This window comes from Megalobrama amblycephala, linkage group LG4, assembly GCF_018812025.1.
Source record: "Megalobrama amblycephala isolate DHTTF-2021 linkage group LG4, ASM1881202v1, whole genome shotgun sequence".
Taxonomy (NCBI): Eukaryota; Metazoa; Chordata; class Actinopteri; order Cypriniformes; family Xenocyprididae; genus Megalobrama; species Megalobrama amblycephala.
In genome coordinates this window covers 21,961,753-21,982,800 of record NC_063047.1, presented here as the reverse complement: position 1 = coordinate 21,982,800, position 21,048 = coordinate 21,961,753, and the positions used below count along the sequence as shown (strand labels likewise).

Genomic DNA, 21,048 nt, shown 5'->3' with positions numbered 1-21,048 from the left:
TCAACTGCAGCTGTCAATCATTTTCCATTCAGTATTAAAACAGCGCGCCTCGTCCGGTTACAACAGTCAGCACGGTAAAACTGTTTGCCATATGATCCCCTTTATAATGCATGATATGTAGATAAAAGGCTATGAATTTGTATAAAATGGCTTATGAATTAGCACCAAACGCACAATAAAGGAATTTAAAACTCTGAAGAAACAAATGATCAATAAACTGTTGGACAGATATACACTAGGATTTGTGCACTTGACATTTCTTTATTTTGTGACTTGAACTTTTCAATGCTCACTGCGCACTGCACAAAGTAGGGCTGTGAATCTTTGGGTAGACAGCGATTCAATTCGATTCATGATTCATAGGTATTCGATTCAAGAACGATTTTTGCAAATTCAGAATGATTCGATTCGAGGTGATTCACATTAAAATTCTATTCAATGAATTCGATTTCATTCTGCATTTTAATATGCATTTGTAGGGATATTGAAATGCTTCCCTCAACGTGTCTTAGTCAGGGTGTGAATTACACAGCGGCCTTCAGGGGGTCAGAGAGTAAGGGCAAAAACAAACAAACAAACAAACAAAAAAACCTTTTGTCCATTGTTAATGTTAGTTCATGTTAGTTCTCAATGATGCTACGTAACTTTATTTTAACAGCCTATAAAAATTGGCATTTGTGGATATTTACATAAGCCAAAACTTTAAAAGGGCTTTAAAAGTATTGTTAGGCCTAGTTCATGTTAAATATAGTTGAGGATAGTGTTAAAGGCTACACAACCTTATTAAACTGTTCCAGGTACATTAAAAATACTAATACTTACACGGAGAGACTATAATGCGCTTTCCCAATTAATCCTAAACTAACTTTTCTTCACAGAATAGTTATAAAAGCCCTCTTTGTTCTCTTTATATGGAACATTTTCCTTATGGTGATTCTGAAAGAAAGCGCGCTGGGTTTCTACTGTTGCTATAGTAACGAACACAACTTTAACGCGCATCTGATTGATAAACCGCATGCTCTTATGTCAGTGTTGTTAATGGTGTAGTTATTTCAGCAGTTTTCTTCACACATTCAGTTTAAATACATTTTCATCATTCAATTTATCATTCATTGAACTGTGCGTATGCATTTAGACACTTACATTATGTGTTTGCTCCGTCCATGCAAAAAAATGTGCACTTTGAAACTGCTCGGGTAATGTCAATGAACCATTTCCGACTTTTCCATGCAATAAAAGCGTTTTATTTCAACAGTAGTGACCGTGCAATGACTTGGCAGCTTTATCAATGGCTTGAGCAGTTTGTCTCAGGACTATTGCTGTCTTAATAGAGAACTGTCACATGCTCATGTGAACAGCAGTGGCCGCCCTGAGGAGAGCTCAAACGTGGGCTACGGACTGAGCGCGAGCGCTATCCAGTGAGAGGTGGTAAGAGTGCAGCGCGTGTCTGTGAATGAGAGCTGTGAGCGCACAAAATGACGGCGCACAACGTCTCCATCAATTCGCGCATGTAGTAATTTAATGTTTATATACTTTAAAGCACTGAATCACTATAGAATCGCGATTAATCCGATTCTTTGCATTTTACATCGATTATCGACCGAAAAAAAAGATTCACAATTCAAAAAACATTTCAAGATTGATGCATATGCATCGTCAGGATTTGTAATCGATGCATCGAGAAAACGAGTGAATTGTTACACCCCTCTACTAAAGACATTGTTAAAACCGTTGATGTGACTGCAGTGGTTCAACCTTATTTTTAAGAAGTGATGAGAATACTTTTTAAAAATAACGACTTTATTCAACAATATCTTTTCTTCTGTGTCATTCTTAAACGTTGTTTACGTCCAGCGCTTCCAGGTTCTACGTCAAAACGCCGACTCGTTATTGGCCGGCTCCTGCATCAGCATCACACATGTGCATCGTGCTGCTCACGTGAACAGTGTCAGCCAATACTGAGCCAGTGTTCGGACGTGAACTTGGATGCCTTCACTGTGCTTACTCTGTCAACTGCGTAAGGATAATGAAAGGCGAGAAAAGAGATTGTTGAATAAAGTCATTATTTTGTTTTGTTTTTGCGCACAAATAGTATTCTCATAGCTTCATAAAATTAAGGTTGAACCACTGCAGTCACGTTGACGGATTTAACAATGTTTTTAGTACCTTTCTGAACCTTGTTGATTATATATGAACCCTTTAAGCACTTCATTCTGCACCCAGAATGCACATAAGCGCTTTGTGCCGCTCTGTTTTGAAGCATTTTATATTATCATGGTTTTGGGCACTGAAAAATGATCAAATCCTATCATTATTAGTCTTTTTCTGTTGTATCTATCATATGATGTTGCCCCATTAAAAAGCTGCACAATACATTTAAAATAAGCATCTTTTAATTTTATATTATTTGTATATAGGCTAATTCTTTACATTTATATATAAAAATAAAAATTGTTGAATGTAGGCCTGCACAATTAATCGCAGTTAAATCACGCCATTTGGCAAAGGCTGCAATTATTTCATGCGTAGCTTGTCAGAGCTGTACGTCTCTGTGATCAGTAGTAAATGCTTCTCCATCTGAAAGCTAGAGGGCGCTCTCGCGCAGAAACTGCAAATATGCCCTGCCGCAGAAGTAGATAACACGCGTCATTCCAGGAAATCCCTATGAGCATCATACTATCACTGTAGCTGAATAAACAGAAGATTGAAAAGCTTTGATTAAACATGACTAATAAACACACGACTGCCTTATTCTGTGTAAGAAGCCACATCATCTCACAGAACGATGCTAAACTGTCGTTATGAAGTGAGTTTGCAGTAAAAACATGTTATTAAATAATGTATTTTGTTGGACAAGATGTTAATAAATGCTTCTCATGTCTGGAAAGATGTCTGACACATGTTGCTTTTTCAAATGCACATTATAAGCAACTCAAACTCGTAGTACTTTCAGATGGATTAGCATTTGGAGCCATACTTCATTGACAAGCACACATAAAAAAATAGAGTGCATTTAGTGGATTCTAGATTGTGTTTAACAATTAAAGTGACCATTAGTTCATACTCTATATTTCAGGGGTCACAAAGTCTACATTCAAAGGTCCAAATATGAATTTTCATCAATGTCAAAGGTCCGGAACAATTGGTTATTCAAAAACTTGCATAACAAATCAACACAAATATTTTTTTGAAAAAATAAAGTGTCATTTGCATTCAAAATACATTAATAACAAATGCAAAAGTGGCAAAACCATTAATTTAAGTGTCAGCATTTTTTTATGAACAAAACACAACATGAGGTAGTTAAAAGCCGCTTTTCCGGACCGCAGTCCAGACTTTGAAAACCCCCGCCCTATATAATCACCTTTTCTGTGATTGGCCAGTTTGTTTTGATTGATTCAGTTATTTACTGAATTGAATACATTTCTTTAATATTTAAAGGTGTTAACTGTAACCTTACACCGTGTCTCCACCGGACGTGAGCGGCGTGATGCGACGCGTCAAAAGACAATAGAACCCATTATAATCAGGGATATTGTCTACACTGGGCGCGTGGCATCAAATTCCTGACAGTAAATGGATTCCCCGTTCTATTTCTGACATAGTCCGAGTGCTTTCCAATGGTGGCCTTGTCGTGTTCTGTGTAGACAGCTTTTAGCTATTGTGGTGTGACGCAATAAAATTCGCACCTGGTGTAGACACAGTGTTACACTGCAAAATGATAACTTACAAAGTTTTAAATTCATCACAATTATTTGATGAATGAAGCACACAAAAATATGACCCTAAAACAGACAATTAATCGTCAGCCAAATTTCATAATCGTGACAGGCCTAGGTCAAATTTATGGCATGAATGGATGCAATTAAATGGAGGAGCAGGTTGAACCTGATGAAAGATAGACAAAAGGTATAAAAGTGAAGTGTGGACATATCAAATAATAGGTCTGCTGTATCTCCTCCTGATTAGGCTGTGCTCTTGTTCAGGCTCTGACAGATAAGCATTATGAAGTGTGTATGGAAAATCCCATCTGCTAACGTTCTGAACGGAGGAGTACTCAGCCAGTTCCAGTCATGGAGATTCATGCTGACTGATTTGGGTATGCAAACAGACTCTCGTGTTGGTACATGGGACAGAGCTTATTAGTTTGTACTGAAGTGTGACCTGTGATCTCTGATAACCAAATAAATGCCCTTGACCTTTTGACCTGATATGAAAAGGTCTTAACTGAACACATTTATTTCAGGGTTATACAAAAAATGAGAAGTGTTTGTGGGGTCACCGGAATAGCCTAACTATTATTGGGTTTACAGTTTGTCTATTATAATGGAAAGATTGTGGACTGAAACCACTGAAGCCTTTGGTTGCATCTTCTGTTGTTGCATTTTGCTGGTACGTGTCGGGTGTTAGGCGAGATGGATGCTGTCCAGCCACAGATAGCACCGGCATTGAGCCTAAGGTCAACAGGTGTGCTTTCACAAGACATTACATCAAGAGACAGCACTGAGTCAGCGAATGCTGTGCACACGTCCATGTTACCCTTAGATTACATTGTGCATTATTCTACCTTTTTGTTTAACAGAAGAAAAAAAAACATAAAAATGAGCCATCCTTTAGTTTCTGTGCATTTTTACATGCATTGATACGTATGACATCTGGCGTACCAGTGCTTTGGCAACAAGTCAAGTCACCTTTATTTTTACAGCGCTTTAAACAATAGAATTTTTTTCCAAGCAGCTTTACAATAACAAACAGGGAAGTAGCAAAATTAAGGATGCAAACTTCATCAAATATAAGACAAGTTCAAACAAGTTTCAGATTATTTCTGTTTATTTGGATAGGGACAGACATAATATAGATAAAACTGAGACAACAGCCATCCAATGCAAGTGTCATAGTGCTTGTAGCCAAAGCTAATTTGCAACACTTGCACCTTGAAGGGCTTTTATACACTATAACTACAACAACAACAACAACAACAACAGCAAAAAACAAACAAACTATTAAAACTAAACATGAATTAGGGCTGGGCGGTATATATCGAGTTTGTACAATATATCAATATATGTATTTTTTATAAATGATATGGAGTGAGGCAATAAATTTTTTTTTAATCGATTATACAGTAATTTTATACGAGCACATTAAAAAAATAGCGGAGGATGCAGAGTGAGCTGCTGCGGTGAAAGATGCATAATCCATTTTGTCGTAAACATGAGATATGCTTTATATTAACCCTCATTTATATATTATATTAACCTCCACTTTATATTAACTTATATTTTTATATTAACAATATAGCATGACTCGAGATTTATAAGCAAATTTTTTGTAGGCTTGTCATTTTTGACTGGGAACACCACAAGTGTGACTTTGTGCCATTTTGTACAAAATAAAAGCATTTCAAAACAAAGTTCCTGGTTAAATATTTAAGCAAACTAGTGTGATAAAATGTAATCGGTGATTGGCCCCAAAAATCCTGATCAGAGCACCCATATATGCATCTATTTTCTTTCTCAATTGTTCACGTTCACGTAAGCCATAAGCGACTGTTTATGAAGTTACGTGCCGAAATGGGCATTTTGACATAATTTTGCATGTGTCTGTTCAAGCACAGATATATGTGAAAGAACGAAAGCTTAAAGGAGCTGTGTTTATTCCTGGTCACCATTATTAAACAGCGTTGCGACATCTAGTGAGAAGCATTTCAATTCGACAGACACCTCTCGTTTGCAAACTACAGATCACTTGATGATTAAACTAGTTTTAAATTGGATGAAACAGCCTCAACATTCCCAACAAGACTGATGAGGAAAACAGGAGAAACGTGCCATGAATGAAGATACAAGACTTTTAAATCCCAAAATCACCACCCTTACAAACATTTACCATGAATGAACTAAAGTAAATTACCATGGTTTGTGGAAATGTTGAATATTTGTATTGAAAACTATGTTATAGCCATTTATATTGTAATATATTTATTAGGTGGGTAGGGGAATATATTAATTCATGTCTTTTAAGGTGTAGTTTGCACCTGTGTTTAGGTGTTTTTTATAGCCCTATATAACATATCATAATATAATATCATTTGACAGTGGTAGTGAGAAGCCATGTATGGTTTTACCAGTGGTTACCAAGTCTCACTGTGAGAATATTTTCATTTAAGAACTCCCCCAACAATAAAAACAACAGCAGATAGGCAGAGCCATGGAGCATTGAGTCATTCTTGAAAAGACAGATGCCACTTGGTGCAGTCATTTTCGTTGATGTGCTTTGTGTCGACATATTGACATCATTAGAAATCTCGTGGGTTTGATAAGATTTGAAAATTTTTTTGTTGGTTTTAGGATGCCAGCGCTTTTTCTGGAAAACCAAGCAGAACATTTGCATGGCAAACCTTCCTGTAAAACAAAGTATGTTTTGTCAATAGGTCGCACATTGTGATCCGAGACCTTTAAAAATTTGCTCGCTCATGTAAAGAGTTTGTACCGAAGAATCCATTACAATTTTTTTTCTCTTGAAATATTCTTATGTTTTTCCCCCCTTCTCTCTCTTCCACAGGTGGTTTGACAGCACAATCATGCCGTCGTTGAGGCCGTGATTGAGTAGCAGTGCTCTAGGCCCCGTCTGAGCCTCCGGCACCCCACCAGGCAGCCGCAGCATGTCCAGTTCGGGCTTTCCCCCCAGCCAGGGGTCATTCAGCAGCGAGCAGAGCCGTTACCCACCACACTCAGTGCAGTACACCTTCAGCTCCACACGCCACCCGACGGTCAGTACCACAAGCACCTTTGCTTACACCGCCTGTTACACTGCCAACAAACTACATAACGAGAATGGTGCTGAAGTAGAAATGTAAAAGTAACTTTCCTGTTCCTGAATCGCTTCTGCTTTGGACTTAACTTAATTTTGCGTGTACAGTGCAGATCCTGAACCACAGGACTAATAGCACCACCAGTTCTCTCAGAGCAGGCCTAATATACTGCTGCAAACAGCTATTACATGTCCTTAGTTTAACAAGAAAGGTGTTTTGCAAAATTTATAAACAGGAAACAGGCGTGAAGGGGTTTATACGTCCTCTGTTTATCCCTAAATGTCAATACCAGTAGGATGTTAATACCAAAAACCCATGTGTCTTAAACCCACATTAGTTAGACATGTACTTGCAGGGCTCAATGGTTTTTTTTTTTCTACTGGCCAAGTTGGGTCGGGACAGTGATTCAAATTTGTACTTTTTCAATTTAAATTTTCACTGTTTACCTCCTTTCTCCAAACAGCCAGACCTAACCTACTTAATTGTTCACCTCTGTATAACAAGTGCTGCATCATGGGGCGTTCACACGTACAGCAGTTTTATGTAGTTGTAGTGGGAGTTTCTACTGCTGAATGATCTCACATTATTGATTGGCTGCATAACTGCCCATAAATTTTGAAAATCTGCATTTCTGGTGTTCCACCTTATGAGCAGAGTCTGCCTTCGAGTCATTTAAACAAGTTGTTTGTAAAACAAATCCCAAGCCGTTTCTTTGTGACATCACAAAGCATATTGCCCGCCCATGTATTGCGTGCGTAGACGCCAGGGAAAATTATTTTTTTCAACAATACCACAGCAGTACAATCTTTTGATGTGCTCCCATCATTTTACTGACGACTGCTTCTCAAACCTCTGGGAGTTTAATGCAGGATTCACAAAACGCTTGGTCTTAAAGGTGCCCAAGAATGCTTTTTCACAAGATGTAATATAAGTCTAAGGTGTCCCCTGAATGTGTCTGTGAAGTTTCAGCTCAAAATACCCCATAGATTTTTTTAATTAATTTTTTTAACTGCCTATTTTGGGGCATCATTAACTATGCACTGATTTTTTTCAGCGCTGCCCCTTTAATTCGCGTGCTCCCTGCCACACGAGCTCTCGATTATATTACAGCACATTTACAAAGTTCACACAGCTAATATAACCCTCAAATGGATCTTTACAAGATGTTCGTCATGCATGCTGTATGCATGCTTCGAATTATGTGAGTAAAGTATTTATTTTGATGTTTATATTTGATTCTCTATGAGTTTGAGGCTGCTGTGCTCCGTGGCTAACGGCTAATGCTACACTGTTGGAGAGATTTATAAAGAATGAAGTTGTGTTTATGAATTATACAGACTGCAAGTGTTTAAAAATGAAAATAGCGACGGCTCTTGTCTCCGTGAATTCAGTAAGAAACGATGGTAACTTTAACCTCATTTAACAGAACATTAGCAACATGCTAACGAAACATTTAGAAAGACAATTTACAAATATCACTAAAAATATCATGCTATCATGGATCGTGTCAGTTATTATTGCTCCATCTGCCATTTTCGCTGTTGTTCTTGCTTACCTAGTCTGATGATTCACCTGTGCAGATCCAGACGTTACTGGCTGCCCTTGTCTAATGCCTTTCATAATGTTGGGAACACGGGCTGGCATATGCAAATATTGGGGCGTACGCCCCGACTGTTACGTAACAGTCGGTGTTATGTTGAGATCTGCGTGTTTTCCGGAAGTCTTTTAAACAAATGAGATTTACATAAGAAGGAGGAAGCAATGGAGTTTGAAACTCAATGTATGTCTTTTCCATGTACTGAACTCTTGTTATTCAACTATGCCGAGGTAAATTCAAATTTTGAATCTAGGGCACCTTTAAAATATGGATCAATGCCCAGTTTATTTGGATCAGCTTGCTCCTCTCAGTGTTTCCCATACATTAACTAGACTGTGGCAGTCCGCCACATTCTAATTTGTCCCACCACAATCTCAAAATTAAATGAATTAGGCCTGTTGTGATATTTAAATAACTGATTGATAATTACACTCTTTTATACGGAAAAAATGGGAGTCATAGAGCAAGAAATAGACTAGCACCGATTAAGTTTTCGTGTACTATATTCAAAGTCATCTGAAACCATTCTATAGCTTCATGAAGAATATGTACATTGTTAAATTTAAGTTCATGGAAACTCGTCTTCTCTCTGCTGCAGCTGTCAATCATTCTCTGTTCAGCACTCAAACAGCGCTTCGTGTTCGGTAACGACAGTCTACATGGTAAAACTCTCCAATACGATATATTCCCATTATAATACTTGATATGTAGATAAAGGACTGTGGGTTTGCATAAAATGACTTTATCTTGCTGGAGTTTATTGCTGTTTCTGAACGATGTCATCATACTGGCTACTGGGTGTCTGTTAGATCGCACAACTCAAGGACTATGAATTGGTGTCATGCACAATAACTGGAATTTAAAAGTGAGAAGAGACATATGATCAATAAACTGTTAGATGCAGATATACACAGGGACTCTCTCTGTGCCGTGAACTTTTCAATGCGCAGAGCAGCTGCGCGCTGTGACTACGTATTGCTTTAAGCACATCATTCTGCGCCCGGAATGCGCAAAAGCGGTTTGTCCTGCTGTTTTGAAGCGTTTCATATTATCATGGTTTTGCACAATGAATCCCGGACGCCGGGATGTTTATATTTTCTAGCGATCGTTCAAAATTCATAGTTTTGTATGTTGTGTAACGTACACCTTAGTCTGTATGTCTCCTGCTAACAGCTAACTCATATTTCTGTAGTTCTGCCATTCAGATGTGTGTCCAGTATTGTCTAAAAATGTGGCAATTAATGCAGCTTGTCTGTCTTATTACTTGGAGTAATGATCAAGGATGGATAATGACTTTTGTTTATAAAGTGTAATGCATTATCGACTATTTATGTTTGTGCTCGGCTTACATAGCCGTGGGCCCGGTTCACTTACATAACTGTAAAACAAACTGTTTTTCTCCTCTGCATTTTTATTATTACAGTAGAGTGGAGCTCTATCTGTATTGTAATAGGATGTTAAGATGCTAGTCCATGCTAACTAGTTGAGGTAAACACCCATTGTAATGTCAAACAATAATATAGCCATTTTTTACTCTGTTAATAGTTATGACGAAAAAGTCTGTGTACACATCTGACCTAAATGTTTATGTTAGAGGTTTTCAGCTTTGCTTGGAATTCTGATACAGTTCCCACAGGTGCACCTACATAAAGTATAAAGTATATTATGGTTGATCGACTACTTCAGACGTTTCATCGTCGGACTCGGGCTCAAATTGGTACAGTAAAATCTACGTCATCTTTTCTGTCCATACATTGTAAACAATGTCTTGCGAATTGATAGTTGCCATTCAGTTATCGCAATGGGCACGCGGTGCGCGCAGTAGGCCAATCACAAAGGATTGGGCCATCTGACCAATCAGAGTTTCCAAAAGTCAGAGCCAGTCTGCAGATTTTGGGCAGTGGATTTAAATTTTTAATCAGGCACTGAATAGAGTACCTATTAAGAGTTCTTTCAGCACTGAAATAGTTTGGGGCGACTTGATTTAGAGGTAGGGTAGGCACTTCCGGAGTGGTTAGCAATAGCAAGCTAGCTTTGAAAGCATGAGATCCCACCCTCCCTTCAGAGCACAGAGTTTGCAAAATGTCACCATATGAGAGACTGCGTTAAATGCGTCATGTCTCAAAGCACATAACATTACAATAATAATGAACGTAAACAACTTACAAAGCTCTTACTTGTACCACGTGACTGCTGCAGATTAATTTCGGCGTTGATCGTGTTGACACAGAAACGCATAAATCTGAGTCTGATGACGTGAACAGCTCCGGGTAGAATATTACTGGTTGCCATCTCATAGTTATGGCTGTGACATGGCGTGAACGCAGCATATGCTTGTTGTTGTTGTTTTTTCAGGAGGAAATGTAAAGGGCCGCTGCTGTTTGTTTTTGGCACTTGTTGACTGTGTCTACAACTCTGCATAGCCTTACGTAGGGGTGGGCGATATGACCAAAATCTTATATCGCGATATGAGTATATATATATATATCACGAGAGAGTAATTTTTGCTATAAGGTTATGATATCAATTTTTCATACCACTGAAATTTCATAATTCTTATCACCACTCTCAATATAGTTTAAAAAATGAATGCTAGTCTAAAAAACTCTCAAGCTTACTGAAAACAGGTAAACAATGATAAAGAAAGAGCAAAGAAAACAAACTACAATAGAACAAAAACTACAGTAGAACAAAGACACATGAAATAGAACTGAAAAACTTCAAGCACTAAAAATATTAAATAAAATGTAATGTTGTAATCAAATGTATAAAAAAACAATGCATAGTCTTACGAAAGTTACGAAAGCAAGCAGGGATTTTCTCTTTTTTGTTTGATTAGCATTAATAATGACAGCAGGTAAATTTGGATGCTGTCCCTTTAAGACTGACGGGACCGATCCATTATACTCATGCCTTGTCTTTCTCAACTGTACCTTCAGTCCTCAGTTCAGTCCTCACACGCTGTAGCGGCTTTATGTCGTGTGCAATGTTCCCTCTAATATTTTTTCTCACTGAGCAAAACTTTTCTCTGTTGAGTGAACATTTTGGCCACCTGAGCAAAACCTTACTTTATATCAGACCTGTACAATGAACGTAAACGCACAAAAAAAAAGGTTTTATCATGCAACTGTAACATTTAACTTGAATGTGCCGTTTCTATTTTATTTGACCCTTGATGTAACTTAGTGATTTATTAAATAATATGTTTGAAAACAAGCAGTTCAGTCAATAAATTATGCACATTTTAGGTTACTTGAGATTTTTCACATTGCTGTATTAACTGTACCAGTCTTTACCAAGAAATTCTATTAAAAAATCATTTCTGTCCTCCTGCAGGACAGTTCAATTCTTTATAATAATATAATTATTGAGCAGTTACAATGATGGTTTGGGATAACCATAATGTGTTTTTGTACAGTCAATTATTAGCAACAGACAGTGTTAAACCATCAAAATTACATGTTTATTGCTTATGAATTTCCCAGATTTTATATACCAGGAGGTTAAGATTTTTCATGACAAGGAGCCCTAAACAATCCTCTTGTGAGATCAATTTTTTATTAGGCTTACATTATAATATAATAAAATATAATATTTAAGTATTTAAACTGATATACAGTATTATATCAGTTTAAATGCTTCCATTTGTGGTCCCACTTTACACTAAGTGGCCTCAACTACTATGTACTTACATTTAAATCAATCATTTGATACAATGCACTTGTTGCGTACATACATGTTTCTACATTGTACTTATATTTTAAAAACACCTGCATGTAATTACATCTGTAATTAATTTCTGTAATTACATTTATAATTATACTGTTGACCCATCCCTTACACCTTACCCCTACCCTTAAACCTACCCATAACACCAGAGCTTTCCCTAACCTTACCGGTATCCCACCTCAATAGCAGCAGAAGTTATGCAGTTTGTTTTGCAATTCAGTATGAACCCAATAAGTACATTGTACTTATTTTTTGATGCAAGTACATAGTAGTTAAGGCCACCTAATATAAAGTGGGACCCCATTTGTTTTAATATATTATATAGTGAAAACAAACTGAAGCATTTAAACAGATCTGATAGCTAAATATTTTTAAGAAAAGTGAACGTTAACTCTTTTATAGTTATCTAAACATCCCTGAAACCCACAGCACCACCACACACAAAAATCTATTTAAACTGAGGTATATCACTGATGTATTTTGAGTTTGCATGCTTCACCTGTGGTGGGTGTGTGATTGTAAATGTCTCAGAGTTTTGTTAGCATTCTGTGCCCATCATCCGTTATTTCCACCACTTTTCATTAAAACATGACGTTTTATTTCACATTTCTTTTTGTTTCGCTTAGCCTCTCGTGTTGAGGTATTTAGTCCGCAAACATTACAGTATTCTTACCACGACTGATTTGGCTCAGGGCCAGCCAGCTCACACGCGCTCAATCGTTCTTTCTATGAAACCTGTAAATCGCATTCACCGGTTCCAACTCTATAGCAACAATAACTCTATAGCGGTTGTCCAGAGCACTGCAATTATTTCTCATTTAAAATACTACAATCATTTTCATGTCTGTTCTCTGCGCGGCAATTATTTTTTCTGCGCGGCCGCGCACGCGCGCAGCCTAGAGGGAACATTGGTCGTGTGTCTCTCAGACAGCGCAGAGAAAGTTTCTCAGAAGCGCACACGTGCTGAAATTAGTTGTCTTTCACTGCTAATTGCATTTCAATGGTTTAAAACCACTTGTTTAGAAACCGCAGTGCTTAAAAATGAATGCAAACGATAAGCTTTCGTGACAGCGCAGCGCAGCACAGCACAGCACAGCACAGCAACGTCACGTGAGAGTAACCACGATAGAGACGATAGACCAAAATCTCTACCTGTTGACAAATTTCTACTGGTTAATCTTGTTATGGAATGCGCTAGTGACGTGTGATATCTGTGTGAGCAGGGTGCACAGAGGTATGGAAATACATATGTTGACAAGCAGGTAGGACATTTTTTGGTCCTAATACTTCCACAGAAGATATGTGTACATGTTTTAATATTAAGACCACTTCTATTATTGATTGCTATCAGCATGTGAAGAGAGTTTAAACCTGTATAACAAAGTGTTTATAAAACAAATTGCCTACTATGGACCAATGCATGGACCAGTAAAGAGTGGAACATTGATTTTACATTAACTTCTCCTTCATCTTTCTTATATTCAACAACAGTATCTCTCAGGAGATACTGATCAATTTTGCTTCAATATCTTCACACCTATTGGTAGTGGGTGCATCGTGTCAAATTGGCATAAAAGCAAAGCAAGTCTGCTAATTAGCATAACAAGTAAACGCATTGCTAATTGTTTCTACTGCTCATGTCTCTGGAAATTACCAACTCTCATTGTAAAGGAATGACTTCTAGTTTTTACTCTGCAAATTGCTTGTAAGCTTAGTTTCTCTATTTCCCCAACAATCCCCCTCTGTCTCAGATGAAAGGAGGCCAGAAATGGCTGGGCCTCAACGTTACAAATCAATTTGGGTATCACTGTAGTACATTCCTCAGAGCTAGAGAAGCAGAAATAAACAGACCCCAGCTGTTCTTTCTCGTTTTTGGCACTTTTTCTCTTTTTTTATTCACATTACTCAATTATTTACACATTTCCTGTTTACAGACATGGACATGACCATGTTTGTTCTGAGGTTGTTAGCAGTTTAGATGCATCTCTTGGACAGATGGTCACAAAGTGTGAGTGTCTTCTTGAGGAAATCTGATGTCTGTCTATTTCAGTGAGGTGACCTCATACCAGCAGATCTTGCAGTAATCCTGCTGTACCGCAGCCAATTCAGACAACTGTGATTGCATTGTCACCATTTAGCCGTACAAAACTGTCTGATATCCGTATTCATTTTATGACATTAAACTGTGGGCATGTTTTTCATTTATTCTGACAACATCCTAATGAGAGCTCTCTGAAAGTGAGAGTTTCAAAAAATACAAAAATGCTAAGAAATGAGTCTGATCATTGTGCGATTAGAGCATAACCAGTCAGGGATTCCATAAGACCAGCTAGTCTTTCAGAGAACCCATGACTGGTTAGTTTTGTATGTAGAATTGCACTGAATAATTGTGATGCAGGAGCGCTATAACACTTATTGCCACTTTGATGGAATTAATTCTTGTTAAAGAATGTCTTTTGCCCAGTTCTTTTTAACTGAACTTTAGTCAGAGATTAAACTAGCTTTAAGAAATGACTCACACATGGCAACTTCGGTTGCTGAGTTGCTCTCAGTCCTGCTCTGCTAGTGTCTGTGGTTTTCGAGTGTTATGATGATGATGGTTGGGTATTGTTTGAATTTTAGCAATTCTGATTCTGCTTATTGATTCTGATTCTTATTAATTCCCAGTTTCAATTCCAATAAGGTAAAAAAAAAAAAAATTAATCAAACATTATTTATTCTGCAAAATATTCTGTTGCAGCTGAATACCATGTACAAAATCAGCAGTCTAAAGAACACTTACGAGGAACTTTTGCCTAGGATTTTAACAAAAATACCACAGCAAAAACAACTAGACTCATGTAAATTTCAACCATTATTAAAGACAAGTAATCCGTCATTAATAAAATAAGAAAAAAATAAAGAAATGGACCCTTCGCTAAGCCACGCCCGAAAACCGCCACAGGCCAATCGTGGTTTAGCAACCGTTACTAGGCGCAGGAGGTCTGTCAAGCTTTCGAGCGAGGGAACATGCCGAAGCGTTGTGCTTATGGATTGTGTTAATCTGATACCCGGTATCCTAACAGTTTAGACGGGGTGGTGGAATTTTTTTCCCTTCTCGAAACCTAAAACCCAAGGGGAGAAGTGCCGGTGTTCTGACAATTTGTGCTACCCTGTCAGATTTTACTACCTCCCATTGAAACAGTGGGTAACGTTAGCAAAATCTGAAAAATGTTAACGTTACCTATCAGATTGTGCTTCCAGCGTGATATTAACATGGTTTATGGCTTTATTAACATCTACACTTTCCCCAGCCCTAAACCTACCCTTAACAATAATGCAAGTACAGCAATTGTGTGTTATTTATCATAACGACAATGATGTAATATTGATGTATGCATATGCAGTAAGTCCGGGTAGGTTAGCTAGCTAGCTAACTCAGCACATCGTTGCTTGGAAATAATGACGTTTCTTTGTTCATAATGCATATAACGTATTTTAACGTGAAATAATATGATTAAAGGCAAGACGGAGTAACGTTAGCCTGGCGTGCTAAAATTATAAGCGGGAGAATGTTATCATTGCAAAGTGGTCAGGCTAACGTCTTGTGTTTATTCCACACGACTTATGGATAAGCTGTTTGATTTATAATTATTAGGTTATTTATTTTCACAAATTTCACTTAACCTGCTGTGGATGAACAAAGCTTTTCCTCAATAAACTGTGTGTTTCCCATTTGAATGGTTAGCGTATGAGGCGGCTGCTGCTCGCGCTCGGAGCTTTAGCTTCAATTTTGATCAAATTATTTTCTAATCGGTTGCATATTATGTCGTGGATATATCCCTCGAATGCATACTGCAGTCCCTTTTGTCTTGCTCTCTCAGATATTTCACCTGTTCGCCAAAAAAGACTAATTATCTCCTTGAAAATGTCTTGACACCGGTGCATACACACTGTAAATGACTTGCCAGGCTCGAAAGCTCGAAACAATAACTAAGGAGGGCGGGGCTTAGCGAAGGGTCCATTAGCAATAGCATATATAAATACAACTGAACAAAATTCAACTACAGAAATTGAAATCTAATGAATCAATTGTAAAATAACACTGCATTGTTTTCTTTTTTTAAATAAAATATAGATTAATCCTTAAACACAGACGGCCGCATGTATTTAAGGCTGCTATAGACCAAATGCATGGATCTAATATTATATTACACATGCATTTTCTTTCTCAACTTTTACTTAAAACCAACTTAAGAAAAAAACAACTTGGTTTATGAGGATATTTTGACATAATTGTGTATTTGTCCATTCAAGCGCAAGAAGGTGCCAAAGAAAACTTAGTTCAGTATTCGCGAACTATATGAGGTGGCTTTTTGTGTGCAGCAAAGAAAATGGCATGCAAGCAGCAAATTAAGTTCTCTTTTACATCATCTTGCGCTTGAATGGTGTAAAAACACATTAAAATGAGCACACAGGAATCGATAATCAGAATCAAATTATGCATGTCTTATCGAATCCACTGTTCTTGGAAATTTGGAAACGGTTCTAAAATGGACCCCAGTCCTAATGATGTAATTAGAGTGAATATGATCATCTCATCTATAGCAGTGAATGTGTTAAAAACAGATTTATGTGTGTGTTTTATAATGGCATGTTTTACTAGAATGTACACTGAAAGAACATTTGTGAAGGAGCAGAGATATCCGTGTGTGTGTGTGTGTCTTTCAGTGGAGATGGGTGTACTCCTGATTGTCCGGGGGGCTGACTTGTCACATTGAGTTTTTTTTTTTTTTTTTTTTTTTTCATCTCTTTATCCCTTTCTTTCTCTCACATTCATACACACTCTTTGTCTTTCTGCCCATGTCTTGAAGGCTTCTGAGCCCTCATCCATGGGTTTTTGTTTTGCCCTGTGTTTCCTATCTGACGTGTGTGTCTGTATTTGTTTAGGAGTTCACAGTTCCCGACTACCGCAGCCCCTTGCAGGACCAGCAGCGCCGCAGACCTTCACTACTGTCTGAATTTCACCCTGGGACTGAGAGGTGATAAAACCGCCCCTACCCTCCTTTTCCATCTTGAGATCTAATGCTATGCTCGTTTTATTTCTACATGATTTAAAGATAACATATGATGAATGTGTGAGCAGAGTAAAGATATTAATCAATAATATATCAACAGATTTTACACTCTCCCACTCCAATAAATCCAGATGGATAAAATCTGTCCTGCCATACATGATTTCCTTCTGAATAATTTTTTTTGAAACAATTTGGAAATATTATGCAGAGCTGACAGCATTATCACATTTCAGTTGATGATTAATAAAATTATTGCATTTAACCATTTAGTTGTATATTTATGTCACTCATTTATTTTCATCCACAAATGTATGATATCCTTTCCTAGCCTAAATATTGCATATATAAAAAATTCCTATTAATAAATATTGCCGGTAGAATGACATAATTGCATTTTGTATAAAATTGAGCATTAGTAACAAGAATATTACTATACAATAGCAGTGTATTACTGTCCTAATTTCTTTTGCTAAACCCTTAAGCCTTTTGAGTTTCTGTGTGTAGCTGAAAGTTTTGTTTGTTCAATTTACTCCCAATTCCAAATCTCAGAGAAATGTTGTTGTTGTTTTTTGGTCGAAATGTGTTTGGAATATAAAGTGCACCAATAATTGTTTTTACATCAAATAATTGTGATAAAGCTAATACTGTGGAGATTTAACTGTTTTGTGTTGTTTTCAGTAATACTGTTTGGTGCTGAGGTTTTTGAAGCATAATAATTGTAATTAGAAGCATCTACATTGTCTCCTGCAGGCCGCCGGAGCGCAGACATGGTTATGAGCAGCAGTTTCATGCCGTACCAGGTCAGCAGGATCAGGAAACTCTTGAGGCCAAGCGTCCCCGCGTCGAAAACTTATCTGAAACACACTTTACTAGAGCTCAGCCCACCGGCATCGTACTGGCCCCTCCACATGCCATACAGGACACCATCAGGGCCTCTGGAGAGGTCAAGAAGGTGATTTAATGTACATGCATACCAGAAGAATACCAGTTTGAGAGATTTAAACATTTCCCTTTTCTATAAAACAAACAGGTTTCAGTTTTTATTTCATTAAAGCTGCACTATTGTGGCCAGATTGGCTGTTACAGTTGTTTGAATGCTGATATACTTATTCTTGTGCTCCCTCTCCTTTTCCGTTTTGTTTTCTGGGACAGGAAACCCAGTTTAGTGTGAAGGTGGAGGCCTCGTCCCCAGGTGGAGTTCCACAGGTGGGCGAAGATGCGGACACGTCGCCCTCCAAACTCTCTAAAGAGGAGTTGATTCAGAGCATGGACCGTGTTGACCGTGAGATTGCCAAGGTCGAGCAGCAGATTTTCAAACTGAAAAAGAAACAGGTGCGTAGCCTCACTTAACTCAGATGAGAGAGAGTCTCGCTACAGCTCAAGAACTATTTGCTTTCAGCTCTGCTATTGTTAATTTTGTAAATAAAGAGCTTATGACCGTTTCAGGCATTATTTATGTGATGACAAGATTTGTTTGTTTAAATCACAACCAAAACTGCTGACCTTTTCACTCTCTCCCTGCACGTCCCAGGGTTGAGCTTCATGTTATTGGAAAGTTTCCTTACACTGGTGCTCACTACTAGCAGTGGGTTGGTTTTTTAAGTCTTTATCCATAAGCCTTGTGGGAAATGTTGCCCTTTTTGAGAGGCTTGACACAACTCCTTTGTCTGTGCCAACTATTCTTTCTATTTGATGGCAATGCCAAATCCTTCAGGGCTGCATCATGATAATCCCAGAAGCAGCAAGTGTTCACATTCATTCCTCACTCTGTTTTCTAAAATATCTGATTGTAGAGACACTAGGATGCTGGTTGTTTGAAGGTACTTTCCCTTCTGTTCTGGCATGATGACGAAAACTGTGACACAAAAACCAATAAACTGTTACTCATTTCCTCATTAAGACTGGAAGTCAAAGTCTCAGTCTGACTAAAATATTTTTTTTTTTGCTCAGCAGCCACTTGATCTTCAGTTTGTTTTGTTTGATCGCTCATGTTTAGGAGATAAAATAAGTCTCACTTCAGCAGCAATTTAATTATACAATGCAGTTTCAGAAGGAATGTCACAGGGGAAATATGTTGAGGATGTGTATGAATGCAATATTACACCTCTGCACATCTTTAAGAAAGTTTTATTGTGCCTGGTGTAGTCATGCATCTCTCTGATTAGTGGTGCTTGCAGAGGCAAGTATCACTATTATTATTGCGCATACCCAAGTATTTAACTTTGCAGTGTAAACTTGTCCCACACTATTTGTACTGTGGACATGAATGATGCTTTAATTTTTGTGCTAAAACCAAGAGATGTGTTGTTAATGTGTTGTCTTGTGTTAAAGAAGTCGAGCCAGGGAACAGAGACATTAAGACTTTGGAGTGAGTTATATTTTGTGTGTGTATGTTTATATGCTTGTTTCAGGCTTCAGATTTAATGTATATTGTCATGTTTGTTGTCTCTTAGCAACAACTGGAGGAAGAGGCAGCAAAGCCAGTAGAGCCAGAAAAGCCGGTGACTCCGCCCCCTGTGGAACACAAACATCGCAGCATCGTCCAGATCATTTATGATGAGAACCGGGTACGAACACATTTATACATGGTGTCTTTCGCCCATTCTCTCTCACCCACTCTTTCTCTCACACACAAAGGAGCCTAGAGGGTTGTGCTCTTTACATATCATATATTTAAGTGTTGTTAGAGTGTGCTTAAACAGTGAGCAATTACTTTCCTGAGAGTGTTTTTTTTTTTCTTTACATTTTGTTGTTGACAGTGTAATGTGACTTAACTCTAAATAATAAAACACAAAGCTTGAACTATGACGGTCTTGCATAATCTTCATAAAACTTGAATATGGTCTTATAATATGTCACTTCTGTTATGATGAAAGCTTTTTTTGTTTCTGCCTGTTTATTGATGTCTGATCGGCCAAGGCATGTGGTCGGTGGCATAAACTGCTTAGACTAGTCTTACGAGTTAGTCATCTAATTTTTTTTTTTTTTCAAGACACAAAAAGGTAGACTGATCTAATTTGAAGCCGAAAAGTAAGAAAAACTTGGTGACTAACTGGCCACAGTGATGTCTTGTGATTTGTAATTTCACTTTGTTTATTCCTTGCTCCCTATAAATTTTAAATTGTATCTATGTGTCTGCATTTGCACTCTGAACACCTAAATTTAGCAATTATGTGCATATGGCAGTTTTTGTTTGCATGTTTTGGGAGGAAAGGTAGCTGAGCACAGTAACTGAGAGAGAACAGATGAATTGAGACTTGGAGGTGAAGAGGGTGAAAGAGAAAGAAAGCAGCTAAAGGAAGTGAGGCAAAACTACAGTACTCCGTCTGGTCTGGGAACATCTCTGAATTTCCTGCTTCCATTGAGAGGCAGTTACACACACAGACAACACATATGCTTAATAAATGCTTGCAACTGTTACAAAAACAGATTGTAGATTTGAGTGTAAAGAATTGTGGGATTGTGTAATGGAGGCGTTTCCCAGACAGAACATTGCAGCTCAGGAAATGATTTTTTTTTTTTTTGGCATGTTTATTTTTACTCCCTTTCACCCTGGAGGAGAAACAAGTGATAAATTGTTTGTGTGCTTGTTTCTGCTGTTGAAACACACACAGTTTCACACATTCTGTCTCTATCAAAGCTGGCAGTCAACAAATGAGAGCACAATTTGTTCGTTTAGTGTGGTGTGTCAGCAGGCAGACTATCTAAACACAGGGACATACATCTGTCTCTTTTACCAAAATTCTCTCTCTGTTGTGTCATAGAAAAAGGCTGAAGAAGCCCATAAGATACTGGAAGGGTTGGGGCCGAAAGTGGAGCTGGTGAGCTGGTGAAATTAATGCAATTTTTCT

General features: G+C 37.8%; 1 protein-coding gene across 16 annotated transcripts in view; it reads left to right on the top strand.

The window, feature by feature from the left end:
• The window catches only part of ncor1 (nuclear receptor corepressor 1), a 101,079-nt gene that overhangs the window by 5,657 nt on the left and 74,374 nt on the right, over positions 1 to 21,048 (top strand). For 15 of the 16 annotated variants that reach the window (XM_048188297.1, XM_048188296.1, XM_048188307.1 and 12 more), the window contains exons 2-7: positions 6,565 to 6,772; positions 17,070 to 17,161; positions 17,948 to 18,149; positions 18,350 to 18,529; positions 19,651 to 19,764; positions 20,962 to 21,018. In XM_048188297.1, coding sequence (XP_048044254.1) covers positions 6,665 to 6,772; positions 17,070 to 17,161; positions 17,948 to 18,149; positions 18,350 to 18,529; positions 19,651 to 19,764; positions 20,962 to 21,018 — 753 coding nt within the window. In that variant the 5' untranslated portion in view covers positions 6,565 to 6,664. The remainder of the gene's footprint in view (positions 1 to 6,564; positions 6,773 to 17,069; positions 17,162 to 17,947; positions 18,150 to 18,349; positions 18,530 to 19,650; positions 19,765 to 20,961; positions 21,019 to 21,048) is intronic. The other variant, XM_048188300.1, reaches the window with a different exon arrangement.